Below are 26,019 nucleotides of genomic sequence, written 5' to 3'. Positions count from 1 at the left end.
TCTATAGCATTCTTCCTCCGTGTGTAGTCTATAGTGGTTGTTGTTATTGTTGGAGAGCTCACTCACTCTCGTTCGCCCACTAGGAGAGCGCCCTCGCACAACTTTTGTTTACTTTCTCTCACTAAGTTTTAGTGCTACGGCGCTATAGGATCTTTGGTAGGCAGGCTGGTCTACTAGTCTTGGTTCCTGTCCCCATTGTCCTTCGGACTATAAGGGTTGGGCCGGGAAACGGTCGTCTTACTATTGTGCCGTTAGAGGGCGCACTATGCACGATCCACTGTCGATCACTAACGTCTAGATGCAAGACTACCAGGGTAGATCACAAAAAAAAGGGGAACATTTTTTATTTTGCCCTGCCCCTATAGCGCAATGCATCGACAGTTTTTGTTTCATGCCCCAACCATGCCCCAACCAATCCCCAACTGCACTCTAAAAAGGAAAACTAATCGTATCAAACAGTGAACTAGGTTTTCAGTTACTACACAGAGGTGCTTTAAATAGTTTAATGAATCTTCGAATGCATTTTAACATTTTTAACCTACAATTTAGTTATAGGAACAAATTTAATTAATCTCCATAAAACATAATGATTACATATATGCTTTAAAATGGAAGGATGAGGTTAATAATATTTTTCAATCATGTTTATTCAAGTTTTACGAGATTCTTTTTGCTGTTTAGATTTATCACAAGTAGATTCAATTGTAAAAGCAAACCGTAGTGACCAACATCTCTTTTGACATGACGGAAAACCACTGAAAGTTGCCTGAATGTTATGCAAATAATACATAAACAAATGACAGAAAACAATTACTATTTATGTTAATTTGGAATTAACTAGATGACATTTTTTTAACATAGAAAAGTCTGGGAAAGAAACATCCTCTAACGGAATTCTCCAACAAAATCCAAATTCCACAACCAAAACTGTAATTTTAATAAAGAAGGCATAATAACGAACTTGGATATATCCTCCCCTCAAAAAAGGAAAATTTATTTCCATGAAAGCAAACACATGTAGATGATGATATCAAGATAAGATGTGGTCATATAACTTCACAAGTTACACCTGTGTGCGCTTTGGGCCAAACATGTCATCAACTATCTTCCGATCAATGTGTGGACAAATTTCTTTTATGATGAAGATTGAATGCAAAAAAAGCCTCTCAGTGTCCGAGTGTTAACCACCACTTCATATTGATAGATAGGCTCAGCAGCTTATTGGAAATGCATCCATGAGCTGTGCTGTGTATAGTCTACTCATACTCCCAATTATAACACCTCACCAACAGATTCTGTATCTTGATTGGCCGAGAGCGAGTCACATGGCATTTGCTATATTTGGTATCATGCTGTGCACGGCCAGAAGTACTATACCCGTAGCAACCAGAGTACTATGCATAAGAACAGTTATTGTGTGCAAATGCATATACGGGTATTCGCATTGCGAGGTGATCCATGGCGCATTCTATTTTCCCTCGGCTTCGCGTCGGGACAAATAGAATGCTTCATGGATCACCTCGGGAGGCTAGTTTTACTACACCACTCGAAGCAGTCAATATTTGCATACTAGTTGTCTTTCTATGAAATGAACATGATGGTGCTCAATCAATCACAGAAAGGCAAGATCTTAAACTTCAGTTCAATACATGAACCTAGTGATGACTTCAGAATGGAGAGCAACAGCTCTGTCAGTATTCAGTTTACTATAAAAGTAAAACAACTCTTATAGTTGGTTGTGCTCGACTATCTGATGATAACTCAATACAGCAATAGTAAGTAAACACGGATGCAAAATGACAGATGAGCATTTAAGCAGAGTTAAGTTGATAGGCAATCTCTTGTTGTCACATGCCTGTAAGTTATAATATATTGCTTTTGGGCTCAATCTCCTGATGTGCGCACAGCCTACTCCACAAGAACGAAGCCAGGGCAATGGCAATGCTTGGTATACATGAAAGCAACCACAGTCACCCGTGCCATTACCAAAACCTTATTTGACAAAGTACACATCACGTTCGTTTGCCAATGCCCATGTTGAATATAACAAGAGTTTTTTTAAACATTTATTTCATTTTATTTTCACCTCTGCTGCACATCTAGCCCCAAGTTAAACTACTTAGCAGGGAATAATCAGCGTAAATGACAACGTCTATAAGTTTATCCTCCAAAGTACACTTAATGACTTTTACTTTATAATCTTGTTTCGTCAATTATCCAGGAGTGTATTTTTCTCCACGCATATGGTCTACGATTTGGATCCAGCATCTTTCTTCTGACTCAGATTGATCTTATCCCCCAGACTGAGAGCCATGCCTTGGCTCTTGGCTCTGATGCGGATGTGACCAGTGACGGGTGTCTCTGGGGTAGCGCTGGCCGGTTTCTCAATGCTAACGTTAGCCAGGGCGTCTTCACCGAAGATGGACCGGGCATAGAGATTGGCCGCCATGAAGCCGCACTCTCCAGAGATAGCCTGTACGAGATATATCAGATTGATGATGTGTATCACACAATGAAATGATAGGTATGGGAATGTGGGATAAGGTAGTTACTCAGGATATGTAATCAGATGGTAACAGGCTCACAACCTAATCTGTAGTCATGAATTACAGATGGTTAAAGGTTCACATCCAGGTGGGTATTCATTACTTAAAGGTAATATACAACCACTATCATTATTATAAAATATCTTACTTGACCGTAAGTGAATAATAGTCTGAAGCATCCTGTGAAATCATGACACCTGGTGTGCTGTCATTCCAAGGAAAGTGGACTTTTTGTATCTATTTCCAACGACGGTCAGCCGACCATCGTTGGGAAAAAAACTGACTTTTCTCCCCAAATACTGCCCCCAATTTACCAAATTTAATTAGTCCACATTTTGTTTGCAATGGGTTACACATCCAGGAACGGGTGCAAGTCAGCTAGTCTGGTTCCCTGACCTGGCAATAAATTGCTCCGTTTTCTCTGAAATGGGGTCAGGGAACCACTTTACAAGAACAACATTTTTTCCTTGGTATTTCCAGCATCTATGAACACAAAACTTTAAACGGGCCAGTGTAACAATATTTGCTATAAAATACTAACCCCCAAATCCATCTATTTTGTAAAAATTACAGCAAAAAAGCACATGTTTTATATTACCTGTGAGTTCTGAGGGTGACAGGTTCAAACTCAAATGTGTATTCACAATCAAACCAATGAACATTAATAAACTGACTAGTACAGTTTCATAAGTAAATTTGGTCATTTTGTGTCTTGTAATAGGAGGGTAACACTGTCACCTTGACAGGTTCTTCACTGATAGCTCAATTGTTCAGAGTCGTGTCCTCGCCTTATTTTCCAAAACTTCAAACCAAAACCAGAATATGAAGGAATCAGTTGAATAGCAAAGGGTCCAGGGAACTAATCTTAGTCAAACAAATAAAAGGGAATCCATTTTTACCGTACTAACCAAACCAAAGCAAATTAGGAAAAAATATGTGTTCAACGAACGTTAGTCACAAAAACAATAAGGCCGAATAAAAAAAAAAACATGTTTCTTCTGGGTTTTCGAAAAATTTCCTGCAATTGTTGGTGTTTCCACTGTTCAAAGACACTTTTAAAATGAAAGATAAGTTGGACAAGAGAACTGAACATATTTACAGTGTCATTTTAGACTTGTTTTGGTCTACAATTTATTTCCCGATGAATTTGTGGACTTTTTTGGTGTTTTTTTACTGCATTTTTCAAAAATCAAAAAATCAAAAAAAAATCCAGGCGGCCTCCAAAAAGGAAGCGGGCGGGGACGAGAAACATGTTTGTTTTTTTACTTCGCCTAATTTTAATGTCTACCTTTTCTGGTGTGAGGCATCTCATGTTTGTTGATTTGAGGACATGTTTCAGGTACCCATGTAGATCTGTGATGTTGGTGTTGACTGTCACCTAAAAAAACACACAAAAATGCAAACGGGGTTAGGGTGTTCATCATCAAATCGTCAGTGAACAGATCAGCATCACCGACATGTTTTATCAACGCCAAAATACTTTTTCAAATTCAATTTAAGAAAAAGGAACTTTTTCACATGAGAATCGAATCTGATATTGGAATTAAATGATTTCAAAGTCAAGTAAAGAAACCATGAAGAAGCAAGAAGAAAACACAGTTATTTCAAACCCATACAAAAAAGGCCATTTTTATTAAATAGTTATGAGCATACCTTATTTTCCCATTCAAACTCGGCCCACATACTGCGGAATTCTTGATCAGTGCATGTTGCTGGGACGATATAATCCATGATGTCAATGTGAATATCATTCAGGACAACGACATTACGGTCATTTGCAGCACCAGACACATCATAGACTGCAAAAAAAAATATCAAGAAACATCGGCAGTTAAGAAAATTATGATTTCAGAATGTCAAAAACCACATCAATGAATGGGCCTGAATGTACGGTGTACAAGTAAGCCTGTCACTTGTATAGATGGAGCGTCCAAAATCGACATTTTGCACGGCATTCAGAGGAAGCCTGAGCGTCAGATGTCTTTATTTCTTTCTTGCTTACTGCAGTTCCACTCAATCTGAAGTAACACAGGCACGCAACTTGGAAGTAACAAAAAAAGGGAACTCCAATCTTTACAAAACTTTGTACAGTGTTTTTCAATGTTTAATGGCACAAGTGTAAATTGAAAAACAAAGAGATCAGCGAATCCGAGGGAAAAGTTGCACGCCTGGTAACAATTAAGATGCATTGATCATGACCAGGCGCGGATCCAGAGGGGGGGGGGGGGGGGGGGGGGGGGGGGGGGGGGGTGGTTTGGGGGTCGAAACACCACCCCCCCCCCCCCAGCTCTGAGTAAAATTTGGGGTTTTTTGTCACAGAAATACATGAACAATTATGTGACCCCCTGCAAAAATTCCTGGATCCGCTCCTGATAGCATCATTAAAATATATGATCAATATCATATAATAGAGGCCAGAATATAATCCATGCAGAAGTCGATCACTGCAATTCAATGAATAAGATTTGACAGTGTGTCTTTACTATTCCAGTCAAGCATAAGGAAACTAATCATGGAAGGTGCTTTAAAGCTCGCTTAAAACTTGCCGCCATCCCTCCGACTTCTCATCTTTATGAAGAAACATAAAGCTTACCGATGTTACCAAAGATGATTCCATTCTCTGTTGAGGCCACCTTGACGTTAGCTTTGATGTTACAGAAGTCATGAGGAGCCAGTGTGATTGGTTGAGGTTTCTCCACCAGCTTCAAGTCACCTAGAAAAGCAATACATATCAAAACAATTCAAATTCTGGGTTTGCTAAATGTTCCAATGTTCATTAACACTTATCCTCTTAACACTTTATGTGGTGGATTTCGAAGGATATGGGAAGGGTAAGTATGAATTTTGGGGTTAACCGAGTTGAAGGCGATAAGTATGTAAATTAATTTTGGAGCACTCAGCAGGAATGTCTTGTTTTGAGGAGAGACAAAAACATAAAACTCCTCGGATTTATCATATTTGAATGAAATCAAGTGACCTGAAAGCAAATTAATTTATAATTGATTCATTAACTTAATTGGTCTTAAATTTCCCCAGAGATTGAATTTTAACTGCTGGAAGAATTACTCCAGTCTTTTCATAGCCCTAAAAGTCCTGAATCCTCCAAATTCAATTCGATTTTGCACACCCCCTAGGGAGTTAGGGTTAAAGGAGCTGTTCTGTTTATTTTTACTTACCGAGTGTGGCAAGTTCCAAGGAGCATGCTTGCAGTGTATCCGCAGTCTGGTTGACAACCAAGACATCTAACACGATGTCATACTGATTGATGTTGATGTATGCCTCAGCATATACTGGGTCCGAGAAACCTGTCAGCTGGGTCACCTGAGGAATCAAGTCAATTTAAATCAAACCAAATCAATTTGTATCAAATCATGCCAGAGACTGACTGGATGTTGAAATATGCCATGTCATTCACAGGTTCAGAGAAACCTGTCAGCTGGGCCACCTTATAGAAATCCAATCAAAATTAAATCATGTCTGATCCAAATCAAATCTGATCCAAATCAAATCAGATCATGTCAGGTTAAATGTCACAATATTGATGTATGCCTCAAAATACATGGGATCAGAGAATCATGTCCGCTGGATCCTGACGAATCTAATGAAATCTAATTATTGTTTAATCGTGTAGTTGAAAATGTCTGACACTGTGGGTAACCTGATCAGCCAAATCAAATAAAATCAAATGATTTATACCTCAGCATACACAGGGCTCTGAGAATACCTGTGGCCAAGTAATTTGATGAATTCAACCAAATAAATCAAAATAAATTTACATGTCACTGGTTTAGGGATAGGTCTTGGCTGACCAGTTCCACACCAAAGTGCAAAACCAGTTAGCTGGATTCAGCTGGGTGTCTAGAGAGGGCCAGGGGGTCAAGCAGCTGCTTGTGTAGCGTACCTTGCTCAACTTGGATGCACTGATGTCATGTAAGTCTTTCTTGCCTGTGGTTCCCATGGTGGCGAGAGATAAACTCATCGTCAGTTGATCCTGATAACAGAAAAGAAAAAAACAGTGATAAATCCCTACTCACTCCATGCAATCTATGGACGCCATGGCACATTAAGTGGGTAAGTAGAACTCCAAGACACAACATCTACACTTCTGAAATCAGTCAATTTGGGAGGCCCTTTTTAATTTGCATATCTTAATAGCGAGCACAGAAAGACACTAATGCAGTCAAATTTTCACCAACAAACCCAAAGTAATGGCTTGATGGAATTAAGATCTTGGTCAACTTATGCCATTATTAATGTGAGTGTAAAGAACGGACAAATCTTGCCTGGAACTCACTAGGTTAATTCCAGATACATAACCTAATTTCTTTTAATGTCACAACAATGCTTACCTCTGTCCCACCGTTATCGGCCTTCGCCATCAGCTGGAGGAAGTTGATGGGATCATCAGCTTGAACGGAGACTAGCTTCTTGTCTAACCCCTACACGACACAATCATCCAAACAGAAATTCTCATAAAATAACAGGGCAAGGATTTGAACCCACAACCTCTAGAATGCATGTTGGAACTTTCATCAACTGAGTTATCCATTTAATATCTCATGCTGGTTATCGTGATCATTCCTTTCCTTTATTGCACATTTGAGTCTTTTACAATTCAATGACCTGTACTGGCGGCATCACCAAAATGTCAGTTTTTTAGTTTGTGGGGCTCTAGTCAGATGCTATCACGCGTACATGGCATGATTTTTTTTAGTTCAAACATTTATTTCAATGTTGCCATTGTGCATAGAGTGTTACTTTCTCATATAAACAAACATAATAGAAAAACTGGTGTGAGACAAGAGCATAAAACTCATGAATTATAACTAATTATGTGAATATAAATCGAGAAGATGAGCTTTCAGGTTTTTGCAAATATAAAGAAGGAGGGTTGATTTAATGATGATTTTAAGGAGTCATCTAAGCTGTTCCAGTTTAAAGTGTCACGCTGTATAACACTATTTTTGGACAACGTCGTTCTGTTAAATTGGACATAGAAATTGTCCCACTCATGCTACGGGTAGTAAACAAATGAATGCCACAGTTTAATGTAAAGGAGAGTTAAAACAAGGAGGTAATGTATTATTTACAGTACAGGTCATTAAATTGTAAAAGACTCAAATTTGCAATAAAGGAATGGAATGATCATGATAACCAGCATAAGATATTAATCGGACCGCTCGTTTCTGTATGAAATTCAGTAGTTTGTTGCATTTGGATGGTGAACCACCCCAAGTCAAAATTGAATATTTTAAATATGTTACAAGAGATAGCCAAAAAGCAATGATGCTGGCAACAAAACAATTGCTGCAACCAGGGATAACTCAGTGCTGGAGATACAAGTTTGCACGACAAAAATATTTGACAAACAGTAATTAAATGGCATCTTGAAATTCAACAACAACTGTTTGGACTCCCTTCTCTGAGCATGCCCCATTGTCTGATTGATCTCTTTCTTTTTTTTAATTCTCACCTTCTGTTGTTCTTTTTCCTCGGCCTGTTTAGTCAGAATCAGCGTCTGAAGTGAGTTTCGGCAATCGTGAGTGAAGATCTCAGACATGAGCGAATGTCGCTCAGCGAGTACCCTCAGACACATGGCGATACGATCTAGATCATCATCTGTGATGTTCTGAAACCAATTAAATTGACAAACATGAAGTTATCACTTCAATTATGCATGTAACGCACCAAAGTTCCACCAATAATCTGCACAATTGTGACTTATCGAAGTTATAAGCAATGTTTGTAAAGCAAGATACCTATAATTGCAAAAAACAAATGTTCTGAAGGAATGCTGAGAAATTTTGAATTTGGACAATTACATGGACAAGTCTGACAACAGTGTGTCAAACATTCTTCATTTTACTTACATTTTTGGCAAGTCCAGACTTTCCAAGATGAATGACCGTTGCCATGATTAGCATAGACTCTGCCAAGAAAGTCTGAAAATGAAATAAAAATAACAAAAGAGGAAACAATCAAAGCCCTTCTTAAGTTTTGTATTTTCAATTTTTGTTTTAATTATTGCATGCCAATTTTGCACAAGGTTCACATACACATTTTGTTCTAGGAAGGTTAATATCAATTAGTGCAACATCAAAGTATCAGCTCTATGCTCTGAATGCACAGGCAACAGAGTCTACTCAACAGTTACTGCTTGAAACCAAAACTTTCTACAACTACAACAAATAAATAATCACTGTTCAGGATAAATGTCATTATCTCCACATATGCATTGAAAAGCAGGGTATACGATCATGTTACAATTAACTTCATCAATGTGAACGTACATTTTGCCTCTTGACATTCGTGTTGAGACCAATGAAACGGAGAGCTAATTTAGTCAGCACAGTGGCCAGAGAGGCTCCAACGAAGAAATCTCCATCCATCAAGAAACCACGCAACGGAGGTCTGGAAAACAGAAATATTTACGATTATTATCCTAACAATGAAGTCACTCACACTAACAATACGTAACGCCATGTTTGCTTCAATTAGATGATAATCGCAAGGACTATCAACATAAATATTCTTGTGGGTATTCTCCTTGCAGATGCCCAACAGCAAAATAAACAGCACAGCCAAATCAATGAATATCTTAGAGGGTTAAACTTTTGTTATGTATGGGACACAGCGTACGCGAATTCTTGGACTTGACCAATATTATCCATACACACACTTAAAGACTTGACCTCATATATAACAGCAGGCAACGACTTCACAATGATTTCACTTACAGCTTTGTGATGTGACCACTCCTTCTCTGTGGTCTACTGGCCAACTGCTAGAGTATACATGCACACAGGGCCTGCACTGCCGCTTGCAAATATTTAAATTGACTCTTTGTTAGAGTTATTCAAGGAGAGATGCTGATCTGATACTCTAGCTATTCTCTGACTCGTTGCCCACCTTGTTTCTACTTCTTTCTTGGGAGCAGCTGAACTGAGCGCGCTCTGTGTGGCATAGGTTCCCATCTCTGTCAACTGACGCTTCTGACTGGAGATAACGATAGACTCCTCTGCAAGAAAAGAACATTAGGCAAACATGGAAATGAAGTGTTCCAGATTTGGCCACCCATCTTACCTACCCATCTTACCCACCCATCTTTGGTTTGCGTACGTTTGTTGCAGTGCTGGTGACCAAGTTTAAGCAACCTACCTTTGTTACCAGACCAGAAAAGTCATGATCTAATTTGATTGACATGCAGGAAGGTTTCATAAATACAGTGAAACGCCGCTATAACGAACATCGCGTGATCCACAGAAATTGTCCGTAATAGTGATCGTTCGGTATAGCGATTCTAAGCTGCCGGTGCTCCAGTACTCACTTTACAATAAACAGCGCCCTTCAGAACTTCAAGCTGCACGCCCTGGTATTCTGGTAGTTACTGAAAGATGACTCTGAACACGTGCTGACTATTGAATTATGTAATTACACAGTTTTTGAGCTTACTGCCAACAACAATGGGTGGCTTTTCCCTTCTATTTCTTGGGGAAATAATAACCACTCGTGCTTTTCTATTGACATTTTCAACAACAATGTTCAGCATGTTTTGTACACAAAAATCGAGGCCAAGGACGATGTTCGGTATAGCAGTGTTCGGTATAGCAACATTCCAAGAAGACCAACAAGCTTTTTGACTGTCTAACTTGACAGCGAGTAACAGACCAATTGTAGTCCATTTCCTTTGTTGAAATGTATCTTGAAATTGTAAATTTTATTTTTCCAAGAAAAAGAATGCTACCCTATTCCAAATGACTGCAAAGTGAAATTTCTCCACTCTCTTTTTACAACCCCAAAAGGTTAACATTCACATTTGAGTCAAACAAATTTCCAGCAATGGCAAGCCTAATATTACACCAAATAATGAAGATCCTTCCATCAATGATCACTCCCACTTACCCTCAGTGTCCTCTCCTGCTGCTTTCCTCATTTCATCATCAACGATAGGAATCTCACCCAGGGAGTTACGGATCTCGTTCATCAAGCTCTGTATCTCATCGCTGGTGGTGCAGTATTCACCGAGAATCCACAGTGCTGCACGGTGGATCCTACAGACAAAATGGAGATGGGATCCGTGAACGTAAATACAGGCATAAGTAGGGTTGGTCAAGAAGTAAACTGGCAAAAATGACAGCGATGAAGAGGACTAACCCTAACTCCCTAGGCCTTTTTGCTAGGATGTAGCCTCAATCCTGAAAAATCCTCCAATTGGCCTAAGGCAAAATAGCATATAGCCTCAATCCTGCAAATTCCTCCATTATTTCTTGAATATGGTCCGTAGAGGGGTGACCACTGCCTGAATCCTGCAAAATCCTGCGGCAGTGAATGTCAATATGTTGAGGCTTGGCCTGTGACATCCTGGAGCAGTACAGAGGATTTCAAGCATAATCCAGGCCTATCCGGTTCGTTAGTAAAAACGTCATACACGCACGCGCACCACTGATTACTAGCGCCCATTGGCTACAAACACTCGAGCTGCGTTAACTTCCGGTTCCAATCGTGCAGAAAGTGCTGGAGGTGACGTCACACTAACGAACCGGATGTTTATGCATATGCTGAACAAAAACTTCACAAGGTCCGGCCCAAGACCTTGACAAAGTGCATCCTACGAAATCAGTAAACGCATTTTTGCCATGTAACCTCAATCCTCCAAATTCCTCCACTTTGGCAAAGAGGATTTTGAAGGATTTAGGGCGGTTAGGGTTAGGCTAAAGGTGGATTTTAGGTGCATCAGGCAGACAAACTTCTTTCAAACTTATACAGTCGACTCTCGTTAATACAAGGTCCGTGGGACTTCTGACAATACCTCGTAATATCCGAAACCTCGTCTTAAGCGACGAGCATTTTTCGCGAACTCGCCGACATGCATCATGGATCGTTTATGTAGCTAATGCAAAGGCCACAGTCTTGTTGAAATCCATTTGCCTTCAAAAAGTTAAATCATGTTCTCCATGAAATTAAAATGAAGTCACGACAGTATGGTAACAGTAAAACTTGTATGGTAATTGAGAAGAATAACGAAAAAACAATAAACTGACTTTCAACCCAACAAAGGGGCAAGCGGAATTGTTCTTTTCTGAAATTGATTCCTCTAATTTTGGTAAGTGCATTTTTTTTTTGGGTGGGGGGGGGATTTTATTGTTTCCAGGATTTTATTTTCAATCACAATAAACATGGAAGGCCTACCGCGATGGTGCGTTTCGAGCGGGATTGAATGCGAATCCGCCGTAAACTTGAAGATTCCCCTTTGACAGCATGGAACAACCGCCCCTTGTTGGCCTTCCTCGTTCGGGCGGCACCATAAAGAAACCCCGTGATCACGCGGGAATCGCAAAGGCCTACTGTCTGCCTTGTTCGTTCGGCTTTTGCATACATGTAAACAAACCCTGATGACATTTCTTTGCATGATTACATACAGCCTGATTTCATGTCTTTCTTTACCTGACTGTCCGAATGGAAGCAAAGACCTCTAGGAGTTTGGTGACAATGAGAGGTTTGAGTTGATCAAAACGCTGGATGGCCTCACGGACGAAGACAAGAACGTCGGCAGCGGCCAACTCATTGGTGTCACTCAGGAATTCCATCAACTGTACAAAATAATCAATACACAAATGCATGAGTGGTAATGAGTTGCTGAAATACCAGAGAATTTTTACATTCTGTAACAGTGGTAAAAAAACAATGTTAATGTGGTATCTTATTTAAAAAATATTCATGTCTTTGGTTTAGTATAATCGCTTTTGCTAAATTTTCACGGGGAAAAAATATAGGCCTACAGAGTGCCTTTTTTAATGGAAGTCAACCATTACAAGTCTGAAAAACACCCACAAACAAAAGAAACAAAAAGAAAACACGATTCACCAATTCAGAAGAAAAGGCTATATATTCCTATTAACCCTCCTTTTGTTTGCTCAGTCACAGACAGTCAAAAATTCAATCCTGTTCCCCTGCCATGCCTTTTACACAGGCTAGTCACCAACAGTCAGATCATATTAGTCAAATTCCATCAACAGACAAAAACAGGTAGCTGAAAGTCACAGCTGGCTTATCAATCACCTACAGTCAAAGCATGACATATATCAGGTTTCATAACAATCACAGCCAGTCAATCCTGCTTTATGAAGGCAGGGAGCACTCAACTGTTAAAAACGGTCACTTGATTGATTTTGACGGCTGGGTTGGCTTTGTTGAAAATGCCAGATGAAAGAAAGCAAGCATGATTTTCACAAAGATGTCACGAACGGAAAAAAGCTACTTCCATAACTCAATTATATGTAACACAAAAAGTTAGCAATACATACCAATGGGATAACCTGAGCAGCAACGTCTGGGAACTTGACGCTACATGAATGCAGAGTTCTGACTAGAAGCTGTCGGTACTTCCCCGTGTCTTCATGCTCGCCCACATTGTGTGTCTTACTAACTTCCTTCTTCAGCACAAGAACCATCTAAAAATATCAACAAAGCCAAAAAGTTGCAACTCAGAAAAAACAAGTCAGGTGTGTTTACAAACACAAATGCCCCGCAATGGTGACAGTCCCATGACATAACACCACTCTAACATCAACTTACATGTACCTTGGTCACATGGAACATTCATTGACAGCATTAGTGTCTTCTGTAGGTTTTATATGAATTAATCCCTAATCCCTATAATCTCAGAATAAATACATGATTTCTATTGTTTTAGCCACTGTGAACTTGACCCTCGACCTTTTGGCCCCAAATTCGATAGGCTTCTTAGGATTACCAAGAACAATCCACAAACCAAATTTGAAGTTCATATGTTAAGTATTTCTCAAGTTATCGCGCTGACAAGATTTCTATTGTTTTAGCCACTGTGAACTTGACCCTTGACCTTTTGGCCCCAAATGCAAAAGGCTTCTTAGGATTGCCAAGAACAATCCACAAACCAAATTTGAAGTTCACATGTAAAGTATTTCTCAAGTTATCGCGCTGACAAGATTTCTATTGTTTTAGCCACTGTGAACTTGACCTTAGGCCTTTTGGCCCCAAATGCAAAAGGCTTCTTAGGATTACCAAAAACAATCCACAAACCAAATTTGAAGTTCACATGTAAAGTATTTCTCAAGTTATCGCGCTGACAAGATTTATATTGTTTTAGCCACTGTGAACTTGACCTTTGGCCTTTTGGCCCCAAATGCCAAAGGCTTCTTAGGATTACCAAGAACAATCCACAAACCAAATTTGAAGTTCATATGTTAATTATTTCTCAAGTTATCGCGCTGACAAGATTTCTATTGTTTTAGCCACTGTGAACTTGACCTTTGGCCTTTTGGCCCCAAATGCAAAAGGCTTCTTAGGATTACCAAGAACAATCCACAAACCAAATTTGAAGTTCATATGTTAAGTATTTCTCAAGTTATCGCGCTGACAAGATTTGTCCGGACACACACACACACCCACCCACCCACACACCCACCCACACACCCACCCACGGAAGGACAAGGCGGAAACAGTATGCCCCTTCGGCTTCGCCGTGGGGCATAAAAATCCTATGGCTTGTTCCTAAAAAGGAGGGCATCTGAAAGATATCTTTCCCTCTACATATGCAACTTGTTCAATCCAACGGAATCCAAGAACTGGAACAAAAAGTCTTTTTTACAAACTGGACAGATCAACAGCATCCAACAGATCTTGCCTGCTGTTAGGCTGGGTCTGAATTGTTTGGTTACGGCTGGGCAGTAGTACACGCATCTATGGGAAGTGACTTTAGCTGCTGTATTTGCAAGCCACAGACAAGAAACCACGACACAGCCTTACATCTTTTTGAATTAAATTGCATTGGGCTCAAGTCCAGTCAACAGTTTTTGTGCTCACATTCATCTAAAAATGTCCAGATAAATAGTGTTCACTAACCCAAACAACTCGAGTCAGCGATGAAAGCATACGATAAAACCATGTTACTGGATACAGGGCCATGTGCTATATCTTAAATGATACGGTCTCTGTCCCTTTTACAATCTTTCTTGGTATTTTTTAAGACTCTAGCAGTCACATCAAATAATTTACAGATTTTACAAGACACAAGGTCAACGCACCTCCTCAACATTCCTAGATGACACCAGATCCATGGCCAGATCTAGAGTTTTACGACGGACCTCCAGATCAGATGAGGACAGCACACGCAGGATATCCATGACAAGTTCCTGTGTTTGACGGAGAGAACTCACATTATCCACAATGATTCGTAACAAGTCAGATTCATGAAGTTGTACTTTTCTGACCTTCTTATGTTCAACGTTTGGATGCCAATCTAACTAGAATTAAACAGCTAAAGCCTGAAAACCAGATTTATTACAGCAAACCCCAACAGGATTCTCTGAATATTATCTGTTTTCGTAATGACATTTATTACAAACTCCATCAGTGCAAGGAAGCATCTCAAACCTCAGTATGCTTGAAATGTCTTGCTTTGTTGCAACATATCTGTTCACATTTGAAATACATTGCACATCCTTTCCTTAGTGACAGTAGTTTTGGAATGCTGTTTCTATGTGGGAATATTCGTCGCAAAGTGCTCAAAAATGAAAAGGAATAACACCTCTTTCAGATTGACATTTCAGAGTCAAGCTGAACTTTATAGTATTAGGAGCAACTGAGGTCTACCCAAATAGAATTTGGTTTCAAACAAGCCACCTTTATGCCTCAATCTTCCCTTGACAGGAATCTAGAATTATTATGAACAACTGCAACAGTTAATCTTTCAACAAAGTCACTCCCGACTGATTCAAAAATCAAATGTTTCATGTACTTAATTCAAATCTTTGGAATAATTTGGTTCAGTGCGATTCTCAAACACCAGTCTATACAAGTGCAAGCTCTTCAAACGTTGACCAATGACAACACACCACTAACCTGCAGGACTTTCTCATGCGCTGGGTCTTCCCGGAGTGAGACCAGTCGATCCAATACAATCAACTTGACATTGTTGTCGCTCTCTTTGATGATCAAATCAATGTAGCAAGACGCTGCGGCCTACAAATCAACAAATATTGGATATCAGTTGATCATAAACCATTTCACAACACTGAAAAGAGCAACACCAAATATTAAAATTTACATCTCACTGAAGTAAAACTACACGCCATCAAAACATCTGAACTATTAAACTTAATCAAGACCCAAATCGATGTTTCATCAAGACTCCTGTTCCTAAATCCTTGGCTGGTTCCTACATACCTTGATAGCAGTAGGAGCACTAGACAGTGTGACCAGGGTACCAGCTGCTTCGTAGCGTACCGCAGGGCTAGAAGACTGCAGCAGGTTGTAGATGCAACGGATGAAGCGAGCTCTCTCGGACGGATTGGCATGGCACACCTTTACAATGCAAACATTTCAAAAATCAATTAACCCTAGCCCTCCTCAATTCTCCAAACTCAACTGGCTGGTTTTTAGACAATTTTAGAGGGTTGAGGCTGAATGCAAGTTGAAGTTTTGGATGATTTTGGAGGATTATTAAAGGGCACATGGTAATTTAGTGTGGGCTGATTTTAGAGGATTGGGGCTGCATGTTTGTATGAACAAGAGGATTTTGGAGGATTGAGGCTGAATGCATTTTGAGAGGCAGGGCTGTTGGAGGACTTTGAAGGATTGAGACAGTGGGTAGTCTTAATTTGAACATAAGTGCATAAGAGCACGTCACTGCTCGGTCCAGCGTTTTTAATTTCCACACTTTGTACTGCATTATTTCTGATAATGTTGTATTGCTCAGGTTAAAGCCACTGATTTTCTCTTTCACAAATGTCACAAAATTGCCAAAAGCTGTACACTGTGCTTTCTGAAACTACATGTTTTGTATCTCTTTTTGTGCACATATTGTAGGGTTTACAAAAACCTGAATTCCTTGCTCAAAAGTATGTTCCGTTTACTGGAGAAGTGGAAAATCAGTGGACCTAGTATGGGGTTGACAACATGACAACTGATTTCAGTTTTGACAATACTTACCTTGTAAACCAGCTCCACAATCACAAGCTGTAAGATGTCCCCAAATGACGTAATCTGGTCAATGCAGGTACTCAGGTAGTCCAAGGCACGGTCCTGATCCACATGGATCAACATCATGAAGGCATTGCGCTTACAGGATGCATCTTGCTCCTGCTCAAGGAATGTGTGGATCAGCTCAGGAGCATCCGGGATCAGGAAGTCAAAGTTCCTTTGGGGAAAAATGATAAACAAGGAAAATAAGGAAATATAAAACGGGGGATTGCAATTTTTTCTGCTCTAGAAATGTGTGGATCAGCTCTGGAGCTTCCAGGATAAGGACGTCAAAGTTAGGAAGGAAAAAGCCCCAAAATAAGGAAAATAAGGAATTGTGAAAGGGGACTGCATCTTGCTCCTCCTCAAGGAATGTATGGATCAGCTCAGGAATACCCAGGATCAGGAAGCAAAAGTTCCTATGAGGAATGAAATGGTAAATCGGGAAAAGGGGATTGCATTTTGGTCCTGTTCAAGGAATGAATGGATCAGTTCAGGAGCATCTGGGATCAGGAAGTCAAAGTTCCTTGGAGAAAAAAAAAGTGGAAAATACGAAATTATTAAGAAGGAATGCATTTTTTATTTTCCTGAAGGAATGGTTTAGCTCCGAAGAAGGGGGTCATATTCCAAAGGAAACATCAAACTTCGGCTTGGATGCTGTTATTTGCATACGATGAGACCATTATCATGTTGCGGCCATCTTGATTTTTTTCCCTTTCAAATCAACGTAACCAAAGCGAGGCTGGAAGGAAAAATAGTCTGGTTCCTTTTTGCACAACAAACATTATCATTCAGTACTGTTATTGGATACAGGGAACATTACTGAAAGGACGGCAGCATGATAAAAGTCTATGGCTAATCAGTTTAGATACAATTTTGCTCCAAAAAATGTCTGAAAAATGCAGACATGTAATAAATCTTATATCAAAGTGAGTTAATTCAATGACAAAAATCATCTTACCGGTTTGTTTTATAGGTGAAAAGACAAAAAACTATTAAATCAAGTGGTTCTCTGGTTCAAAACTGTCAAAACAGTCCACTCATATTAGACACCATTTGGTTTGTAAACAAAGAGCACAATACAAATACTATGTTTCAACAAATTTTGCAGGACAAAAACAAAAGCCTCATTTATTTGGATCTTACTTGTAAATGGTGAAGATGGCCATGACTGCGTTACGTCGTACGTAACTATGACGATGCTCTAAGCAGAGACGGATGGCAGGCATGAGCGGCTCAAGGAGTTCCGGCTCCTTGAGCTTGCAGAGGAAGCGGAGAGTAGAGCCACGGATGAACTCATTGGGATGCTGCAGATCCTTCCTGTACGCATCGCAGACGAGGATCATCTCCTGAAGCAACTTGCCGTCTGGGTGGGTCTTGGGAACAATCTCCCAGAAGATTAGCAGAAGCTTCTTGATGGTGTGGTCCTAAACAGAGAGGTCCATATGAAGATGGTGTAATACCTTAGATGAATGAGTGAAGATGTCTGAGTGATCTTATGCCATGTACGTTGGCAGGGGAAAAAGCACTTTACCAAGGGGAACCCTAACCTTCCTCAATCCTCAAAAGTCCTCCGGGCAGTTTTGAAGGATTTTGGAGGATTGAGGCTGACTGCAACATACAATTTGGGAGGATTGTGGAGGATTGAGGGCACATGGACATTCAGTATCAGTTGATTTTGGAGGATTGAGGCTGAATGCATTTTGAGAGGCAGGGCTGTTGGAGGATTGTGAACGATTGAGGCAGTGGGTGTCTTTCATTTGAACATAAGCGCAACATTTTTTGAGAAGTTTGAAGGATTGAGGGTGGTTCCTAGCAAATAGGGCCAAGGGAGCTGGGGTTAAAAGATCTGGAGGGATGATTCGAAAGGACTTAAGGGTTAAGGCAATGAATAGACACCTTGTATTGATTGATAACAGGTCTCTGTTCCTCTGTGATACCCACGAGTAGACACTTTGTACTTTCATCATAACTACTTTTAATTCACTGTAAGGTCACTGTGGCCGCATAAGACACTTGACTGTTGCGTGTGGTAGGCAAGCGGTGGTTACTGTATGACCTTGCAGTCCGTTTTGACCTTTGACCGGGCTTATTACCGTCATGGGAAGCAGGAATCTGATGACCGACATCAGCAATCCCGGCATCTTCTCTCCATTCAGTATCATATATATCAGTTTCTTCAAGGATTCGGTCCTGGTTTTGGTGTCGCCATTTTCTGAGGAAAAACAATCAATTATACACCTGTCACAATCAGTCATACTAAAACATCAGCGCTGGTCTAGGGCATCATATGCACTTTCCCTTGACAAACACATCTATTTACTTAACCAAAACTGACTACAGTGTATTTACTTAGCCAAAAGTTACAATGCCAAAATTGTAACAATATACTTAATTCCTTCATGTTTTCCACTTCAGTGCACAGCACTTATTTGTACTTCATGTACATGTACATGTAAAGCCATTAACATTACTAAGGTCACATTGTGAGAATCGTGGACAAAGCATACATTGTATCTATTATAATTATGAAAAACAAACAATGGAATTGAAGAAGGATTTTTAGTATTGCTGTAGGCATGCTGAACAAGAATTAGAACACATAAAATGATGACAGGCCAGCTATTTTTCAACACTGGAAACAAATGTCGAATTTCAAAAACCCTTTAAGTGTCATCTTACCAATGTCATTCTTGAGTGTCATTTCATTTGGTGGTTCAACGTCCATGTTGAAATTGATCAATGTGTAGCAAGGCTGCTCTGAGGATGCCATCTTGATGATGAGTTTGTCTCAACAGCTTCTTGTCATAGGAGGAAAAAGATATTCTTGTCATAGGACTGGAAGAAAAAGACAGTGGAACAAAGGCCAAGTTACTCAGCTCAGACTTTCAATGTCATTCTATTAGGCCAAGGCCTAGTCTGAGTAACTTGGACCCCACTTATTGCCTTTTTTCGTGCATGGAATAAACCACACCACCGGCGGATTTGTTTATATCAATTTGAAAAGGAAGTGTTACACAACACAAATGACTGGGAAAGAGTGTTGCATCCTGATGCTTCTTTCGAAACAGAAAAAAAAGACATTTTTTTTTTGCTTACCTTGTACCTCAGAGAGTATAGGCCCTACTTTCATGTAAGAACTGTAAGGAATATGTTGGCAAAGTCTTTAAGAGAGATTTGTAGGTGAATGTGTGGCCAACTTAGTAAATGTTTGCATGTCACTGCATGTTGACGCCCTCAACCGAAGCGTGACATGTACAAATTGTTCATTTTTACAAAAACGGCTATATTTGGCTATTTTTTTAATTCTCTGCATTTTCGCCACCTGGATTGGTGACTAATTTAAAGTGCCCTGTGATTGGTCAGGTGACCAATCAAAGTGCCCTGTGATTGGTCTGTCTGGTGCTTGCCAGGAAACAGTGTAGCCAGAGTCATGCACAAGTCTACTTTTCCTGAATTCAAAATGGCAGCCTCAAACAAGGCGTTTGTGACAAGGATGTATCCCGAATTGAAGGTGAAATTTTTGTTTCTCTTTTCTTCCCACAGGTATGTAAACTTAACCACCACCATTTGTATTTTCACCTCCCACTGAAGACTACAGGGGCGCATAAGGCAGTTTGAAGACTGTTTTGGGGGTGAAATCTGACGATTTTGATTGGGGGTATGAGTGAAAATGGTCAAAAATAATTATTAGTAACCGCAATAGGGCCATCGATCTCGGACTCTACTATCGCCCGACCATGTCCAAATGTTAAAAAAGCGATCCATAGAGTCCTAGTTACTCGGACTAGGGAAGTAATTGCAGAATACCCTGCCACGTGGAAATTACCCCCTAAAAATAAATGGCTACGCAGTCCGGTCGGAAAATGTTGCAGAATTACAATACACGGGGAGGATTTGAGCGGTGGAGGGTCTAAAGAGGGCGCTATTTCCCCGTAATAAGAAATGCGGCCAGCAGGGACAACGTGAATTGGGTAATCCTTACCTTTAGGACCCCTTTCCTGTATAACTTTATAAGGTTAAAAGACTCACCAAAGCAGCTGACTAAATGACAATCAAAAGTGAAATTCTGATGTTTCTTGGCACATTTGAACATTTGGCAATGACACCTCTTGAATATCAGCAGGTTTAATTTTGTAGAGAGAGGGCAGGGCTTTAATTTATGAGGGGTTAAAGACGACGATGACAAACAAAATATATTAAAAAGGCAAGATGGCGAACTGCAAAAAAAGGTCGGAAAGTCACATTTTCTTTGAAAGTGCTTTCAAAATTATAACTAACATGAGTTTGTCTACTCCTAGAACTATGAGGCTCCACAAACATCGCTGGATTTTGTCGGTTTTTTGGCTAAAATGATGAAAAATATGCCCTTTCCGCACCGAGCCAACCTGACACTTGAAATGTGCACGCATATGATCGAGCGATGATTTTCGGTTCGCTCGGAGCCGAGTGGCCGCGGGGGGTACGGTACAAGCACTTGTACGCATGCGCATACTATCATTTCGCTTGTACTGTACCTTACCCCCTGCGGCGCACTCCGAGCGAACCGAAAATCATCGCTCGATCATATGCGTGCCAGGGTTCGACCTTAGCGGTGGTCCGCTGGCGGTGCACGTTTCAAGTGTCAGGTTGGCTCAGTGCGGAAAGGGCATATTTTTCATCATTTTAGCCAAAAAACGACAAAATCCAGCGACGTTTGTTCAGCGCATATTTTGTGAGTATGTCATGAGGTGTAGTACGGAGTTTCGGGGCAAACTGTGCAGCGGTTCTGTGGGAAATTTCTGCATTTTGATGGACGTTTTTGTACTTAATTAGTGTTTTGTGCTGACAACAATTTTGCGGGGTTCTTAATCTATGAGGCTCCACTACGTGGAGCCTCATAGTTCTAGGAGTAGAGTTTGTCTGAAGAAAAAAGACTTCTTTACTAGCCTGCAAAAGTCACTTTGGTACTGGACAGTCATCTGCAAAAGTCAGTTTTGAACAGAACTCGTACAAAATAGAGGTGTCCTAAAAGTAAGGATTACCGTGAATTGAATGGGGAGCAGGGGTTAAATAAATCTAAGTCCAAAGTAGGTGCCGGGAAGTGGATACGCAGATCTACGGGTGGACTTTAGCATGTTTAGTGGACGCGCACGCGTGTGGTTTCGGTTTAGCATTCTAAGCGTGACTCCGTATCCGCGTATCCGGATACGAGATGGGATAGGTGAGTGGCGGGGTATTCTACAACTGTGCCGGACTAGTAATGCACCCTAAATATATAGTCAGTATGCTAAACATGCTAAAGCAAAAATAAACTACAAACAAAGCCTTACTCCTAGAACTACTACTAAACGTATTTTAATAACAATGGGATTTTCATTTGTCAGTAATAGTAGTTCTTTGATACAAGTTTCATGTGGGTATCTGTCGTCATTAATTTGTTTTTAATTTAGAACGTGTACGCTTCAGCCGTCTCCACCTTGCGTGTGTTCAAAGCCCATACTGTCGTACGGCGCGGATCGGAGCACGTATTATTACACGAAACAGTGTTGATAAAGCGCGACTTGTTTTTCTTCGATCGAGCAACGACGGTGATGTCACGTCAGACGCCCTCATTCGGCAAACCGGTGCAAGGATTGAGCCTCACGGCGAACACATTGAGCTGTAAGTTTTCAGACTATTTTGCTGTTTTTCTTCAAAATTTTCGCTGTTTGGGAACAATGTAAGGGGTCTGATGGAATGTCATGAATGTGTAGATCAATCCAGGGTAACTGTCTCTCTCATTTGTCATGTTTGTATTCTCTTTACCGTTTTTTTTGGGGGTCTTTTTGTCCTCGCGTGGGTATGTGACTATGTAGCGCTGTCACGCCCCAACTATCGCATCGGTCCCAACTATAGTTGGGCCTGTCCCAACTGTAGTTCCACAGTTGGGCTGGCCCAACTATAGTTGGGCCTGTCCCAACTATAGTTGGGACGGTCCCAACTGTAAGTTCCACATTGGGCTGGCCCATCTATAGTTGGGCCACTCCGATCTTTTTATTTTGCGGTGTCCCAACTATAGTTTACATTGATGTACAACTGTAAAACGTTCCCTACAGCTCTGATACACGTCTGACTTTACTGGGGACCACTGAAATTAGTTATTGATGGGGCGAATCTATAGTTGGGCCACTCCAATCTTTTTATTTTGCGGTCCCAACTATAGTGTACATTGTTGTACGATTATAAAACATTCCCTACAACTCTAATACACATCTGACTTTACTTGGGACCAATGAAATTATCTATGGGTGGGGACCATCTGTAGTTGGGCCACCGCAATATTTTTATTTGGCGGTCCCAACTATAGTTTACATTGATGTACGACGACTATAAAACATTCCCAACAGCTCTGTTACATACTGTCCGACTTTACTTGGGACCTTTGACATTAGCTATGGGTGGGGCCCATCTATAGTTGGCCGGCCATGGCAATCTTTGAATTTTGCAAAATGTTGCTGGACAATCAACCCAGCAGCTGGACAACTCATCCAACTAGGCAGTACCACGTGACCGGCCAGCCTTGCGGCATGCATGCACGACGAATACACGGTGCCAGCGCCGCGGAACAGATCTATGAAGCATCCGGCGCAACTCCAGTCCTAACTATAGTTGGGCCGACCCAACTGCCGCACTATAGTTGGGACAGTCCCAACTATAGTTGGGACCGATGCGATAGTTGGGGCGTGACAGCCCCACTAGTGTGGCCGCGGTATGCTGCGCTGAACCTCTGGCCACACACCGTGGTACTGCGCACTACTGAGGGCGTTTTCATAAAAATTACAGGCAGTTTCTTCCATATGGTTGTATTCTATGATGTCCCATCTATCACTTCTGTCACCGTCGTTGCTCGATCGATCGCGAAGAAAAACAAGTCGCGCTTTATCAACGACTGTTTCGTGTAATGATACGTGCTCCGATCCGCGCCGTACGACAGTATGGGCTTTGAACACACCCAAGGTGGAGACGGCTGAAGCGTACACGTTCTAAACAAATTAATGACGTCTCCACCCTGGGTGTGTTCAAAGCCCATACTGTCGTACGGCGCGGATCGGAACACGTATCATTACACAAAACAGTCGTTGATAAAGCGCCACTTGTTTTTCTTCGCGATCGATCGAGCAACGACGGTGACGTCACGTCAGACGCCCTCAGCGACAAGCTAATTCAAGAACTGAACCTCCATGCAAACACATTGAACTGTAAGTTTTCAGACTATTTTCCTGTTTTTTTCCAAAATGTTCGCTGTTTGGGAACAATATAAGGGGTCTCATGGGATGTCAAGAATGTATAGATCAATCCAGGATAACTGTCTCTCTCATTTGTAATCTCTTTACCGGTTTTTTGGGGGTCTTTTTGTCCTCGTGTGGGTTTGTGACTATGCTACTGTGATGGTGCTACCAAAGTATGGTGAATCGGTGGAGCGCTAGTATGGAGGGGTACCCGTAATTCAGCGCTCCACTCAGTAGAGCTAACCGCGGCCACACTAGTGGGGCTAGTGACTATGTAGCCCCACTAGTGTGGCCGTCGGTATGCTGCGCTGAACCTCTAGCCACACACCGTGGTACCGCGCGCTACTGAGGACGAAGTTTCATAAAATCTGCAGTCCGTTTCTTACATTCTCAGTTTCTTACTTTCTTATGGTTGTATTCTATGATGTTTCACCTATCACTTCTGGGATGCTTAGGTCTAATGATGTTCCATTTTCCGAGATATTCTTCAATCTTTCTGGAGCCCATATGCACTCGTGAAATGTCTGGTGATGGCAGCCATTTTGAATGGGACAAGAGATGACCTCAAGCTGTGACGTCGCGTTTATGCAAATTGCTTGTCGAGCGCGCGAGGGCGCGAGTTGCAAATGCGACGGCTGTTTCCTGTACCATGCATTTATCGTCAGGGGGCCACCTGCACCGATCTCTATTCAGGATCTACGGCACATGAAACAGCCGTCGCATTTGCAACTCGCGCCCTCGCGCGCTCGACAAGTATTTTGCATAGACGCGACGTCACAGCTTGAGGTCATCTCTTGTCCCATTCAAAATGGCTGCCATCACCAGACATTTCACGAGTGCATATGGGCTCCAGAAAGATTGAAGAATATCTCGGAAAATGGAACATCATTAGACCTAAGCATCCCAGAAGTGATAGGTGAAACATCATAGAATACAACCATAAGAAAGTAAGAAACTGAGAATGTAAGAAACGGACCGCAGATTTTATGAAACTTCGTCCTCAGTAGCGCGCGGTACCACGGTGTGTGGCTAGAGGTTCAGCGCAGCATACCGACGGCCACACTAGTGGGGCTAGTGACTATGCTACTGTGACGCCGTCACCAAAGTATGCCAAATCGGTGGAGCGTTTGTATGGAGGGGTACCCGTAATTCAACGCTCCACTCAGAAGAGCTACCTCCAGCTCCGCCCATACATGTAGGCATATGCCTACTGTCGGAAATACCATACCTACTAGTACTAACCCAGTAACATTAACAATACACGCACTTCACTCTTCAGTATTCACGCAATATTATTGAATCATGCATTCATCAAATTCCTACCTATGCAAATAATTCTTAAAATATCTCTTTTTTAAGAAAGTAGTGTACCTTACAGCACTTAGTTTTGAAGTCAACAAATTGTACGGTTTTCCACTGCCGACTGTTCCCCGGTTTCGAGTCTCAGATTTGACACGTTGGCTTCCGGAACTAATTACTCCGCTAGTGTGTTTATAGAGGGCGCTGTTCCATTTTATGTTTCTGCTCCTCTCCTCGATCCGGCTTCGCTCGTCACAACGTCCTACGGTCAACAACGACAGTTTTATTTTTCGTCAGAGCGGAGCGGAGGGGGTGGGGGACTGACGACGACACGTGATTTTTGATGTCACCACCCTTTGCAACCTTAGGCTTATATATATTATACATTCCCGTCTTGGTAAAGTGCGAGCCGGTAGCCAAGTCGGTAGAGTGCCGTTCTCGGATCATCAATCTTGGGGTTGAGAAAAAATTCCTTGGTCACGGTGACAACCTCGTGGTGACATCCTGGGGCTCGAACCCCCAACCCCCAAATTGATCACGACACTCTACCGACTTTGCTACCCGCTGGCACTTACCAAGCAGGGAATTTATAATATAATTATGTAAACCCCCGGCTGCTATCGTAAATGTCACGTGTTGTCGTCAGTCCCTTTCCCACCCCAGAGCTCTGAGGAAAGAAAGAAATTTCGTTTTGTAACATCCTGTGGCCTCAAACCCCCCAACCCCAAAATTGATGATCTGAGAACGGCATTCTACCGAATGGGCTACACGCTCGCACTTGCCAAGCCGGGAATTTTTAATATAAACCTCCGGTTGCAAAGGGTGTGAAGTCCAAAGTCAAGTTGTCGTCAGTCCCCGGCCCCACCGATAACAGGTTTTTTTTTCAAATAAGTTAATTTAAGGAAATTTCGTTTTGAATAAAA

The 26,019-nt window shown here is 41.3% G+C and overlaps 1 protein-coding gene across 7 annotated transcripts; it reads right to left on the bottom strand.

The window, feature by feature from the left end:
• Positions 1-468: 468 nt before the first annotated feature.
• LOC119740995 (coatomer subunit beta-like) lies at positions 469-25,316 on the bottom strand. 7 transcript variants are annotated; one of them, XM_038216542.1, is made up of 22 exons: positions 25,169-25,316; positions 19,230-19,345; positions 18,644-18,762; positions 17,694-17,974; positions 16,518-16,725; positions 15,753-15,890; positions 15,429-15,548; positions 14,612-14,719; positions 12,851-12,997; positions 11,991-12,136; positions 10,449-10,597; positions 9,456-9,564; positions 8,837-8,957; positions 8,417-8,488; positions 8,020-8,175; positions 6,896-6,985; positions 6,448-6,537; positions 5,723-5,867; positions 5,140-5,259; positions 4,200-4,345; positions 3,835-3,924; positions 2,249-2,473 (listed from the first exon to the last, which is right to left on the bottom strand). In XM_038216542.1, the coding sequence occupies exons 2-22, from the start codon at positions 19,318-19,320 to the stop codon at positions 2,249-2,251; spliced, it is 2,871 nt and encodes a 956-aa protein (XP_038072470.1). In that variant the 5' UTR covers positions 19,321-19,345; positions 25,169-25,316. The 7 variants fall into 7 exon arrangements, with proteins under 7 accessions (XP_038072475.1, XP_038072470.1, XP_038072474.1 ...); XM_038216546.1 differs by having other exon boundaries at positions 19,230-19,385; positions 25,169-25,305; XM_038216543.1 differs by having other exon boundaries at positions 19,230-19,349; positions 25,169-25,305.
• Positions 25,317-26,019: the final 703 nt, after the last annotated feature.

The sequence above is a fragment of the Patiria miniata genome, unplaced genomic scaffold, assembly GCF_015706575.1.
Source record: "Patiria miniata isolate m_02_andy unplaced genomic scaffold, ASM1570657v1 HiC_scaffold_5, whole genome shotgun sequence".
In the NCBI taxonomy this organism is placed as follows: Eukaryota; Metazoa; Echinodermata; class Asteroidea; order Valvatida; family Asterinidae; genus Patiria; species Patiria miniata.
This window is presented reverse-complemented; position numbering and strand designations above follow the sequence as displayed.

Coding starts and splice junctions, on each gene's coding strand:
- LOC119740995 (XM_038216542.1), bottom strand. CDS start 19,320: ATGGCATCCTCAGAGCAGCCTTGCTACACATTGATCAATTTCAACATG. Junction 12,137..12,850: donor CTGCTCAGGTTATCCCATTG/GTATGTATTGCT, acceptor TATTTTGTACAG/TTGATGGAATTCCTGAGTGA. Junction 4,346..5,139: donor AATCATCTTTGGTAACATCG/GTAAGCTTTATG, acceptor TTTTTTTTGCAG/TCTATGATGTGTCTGGTGCT.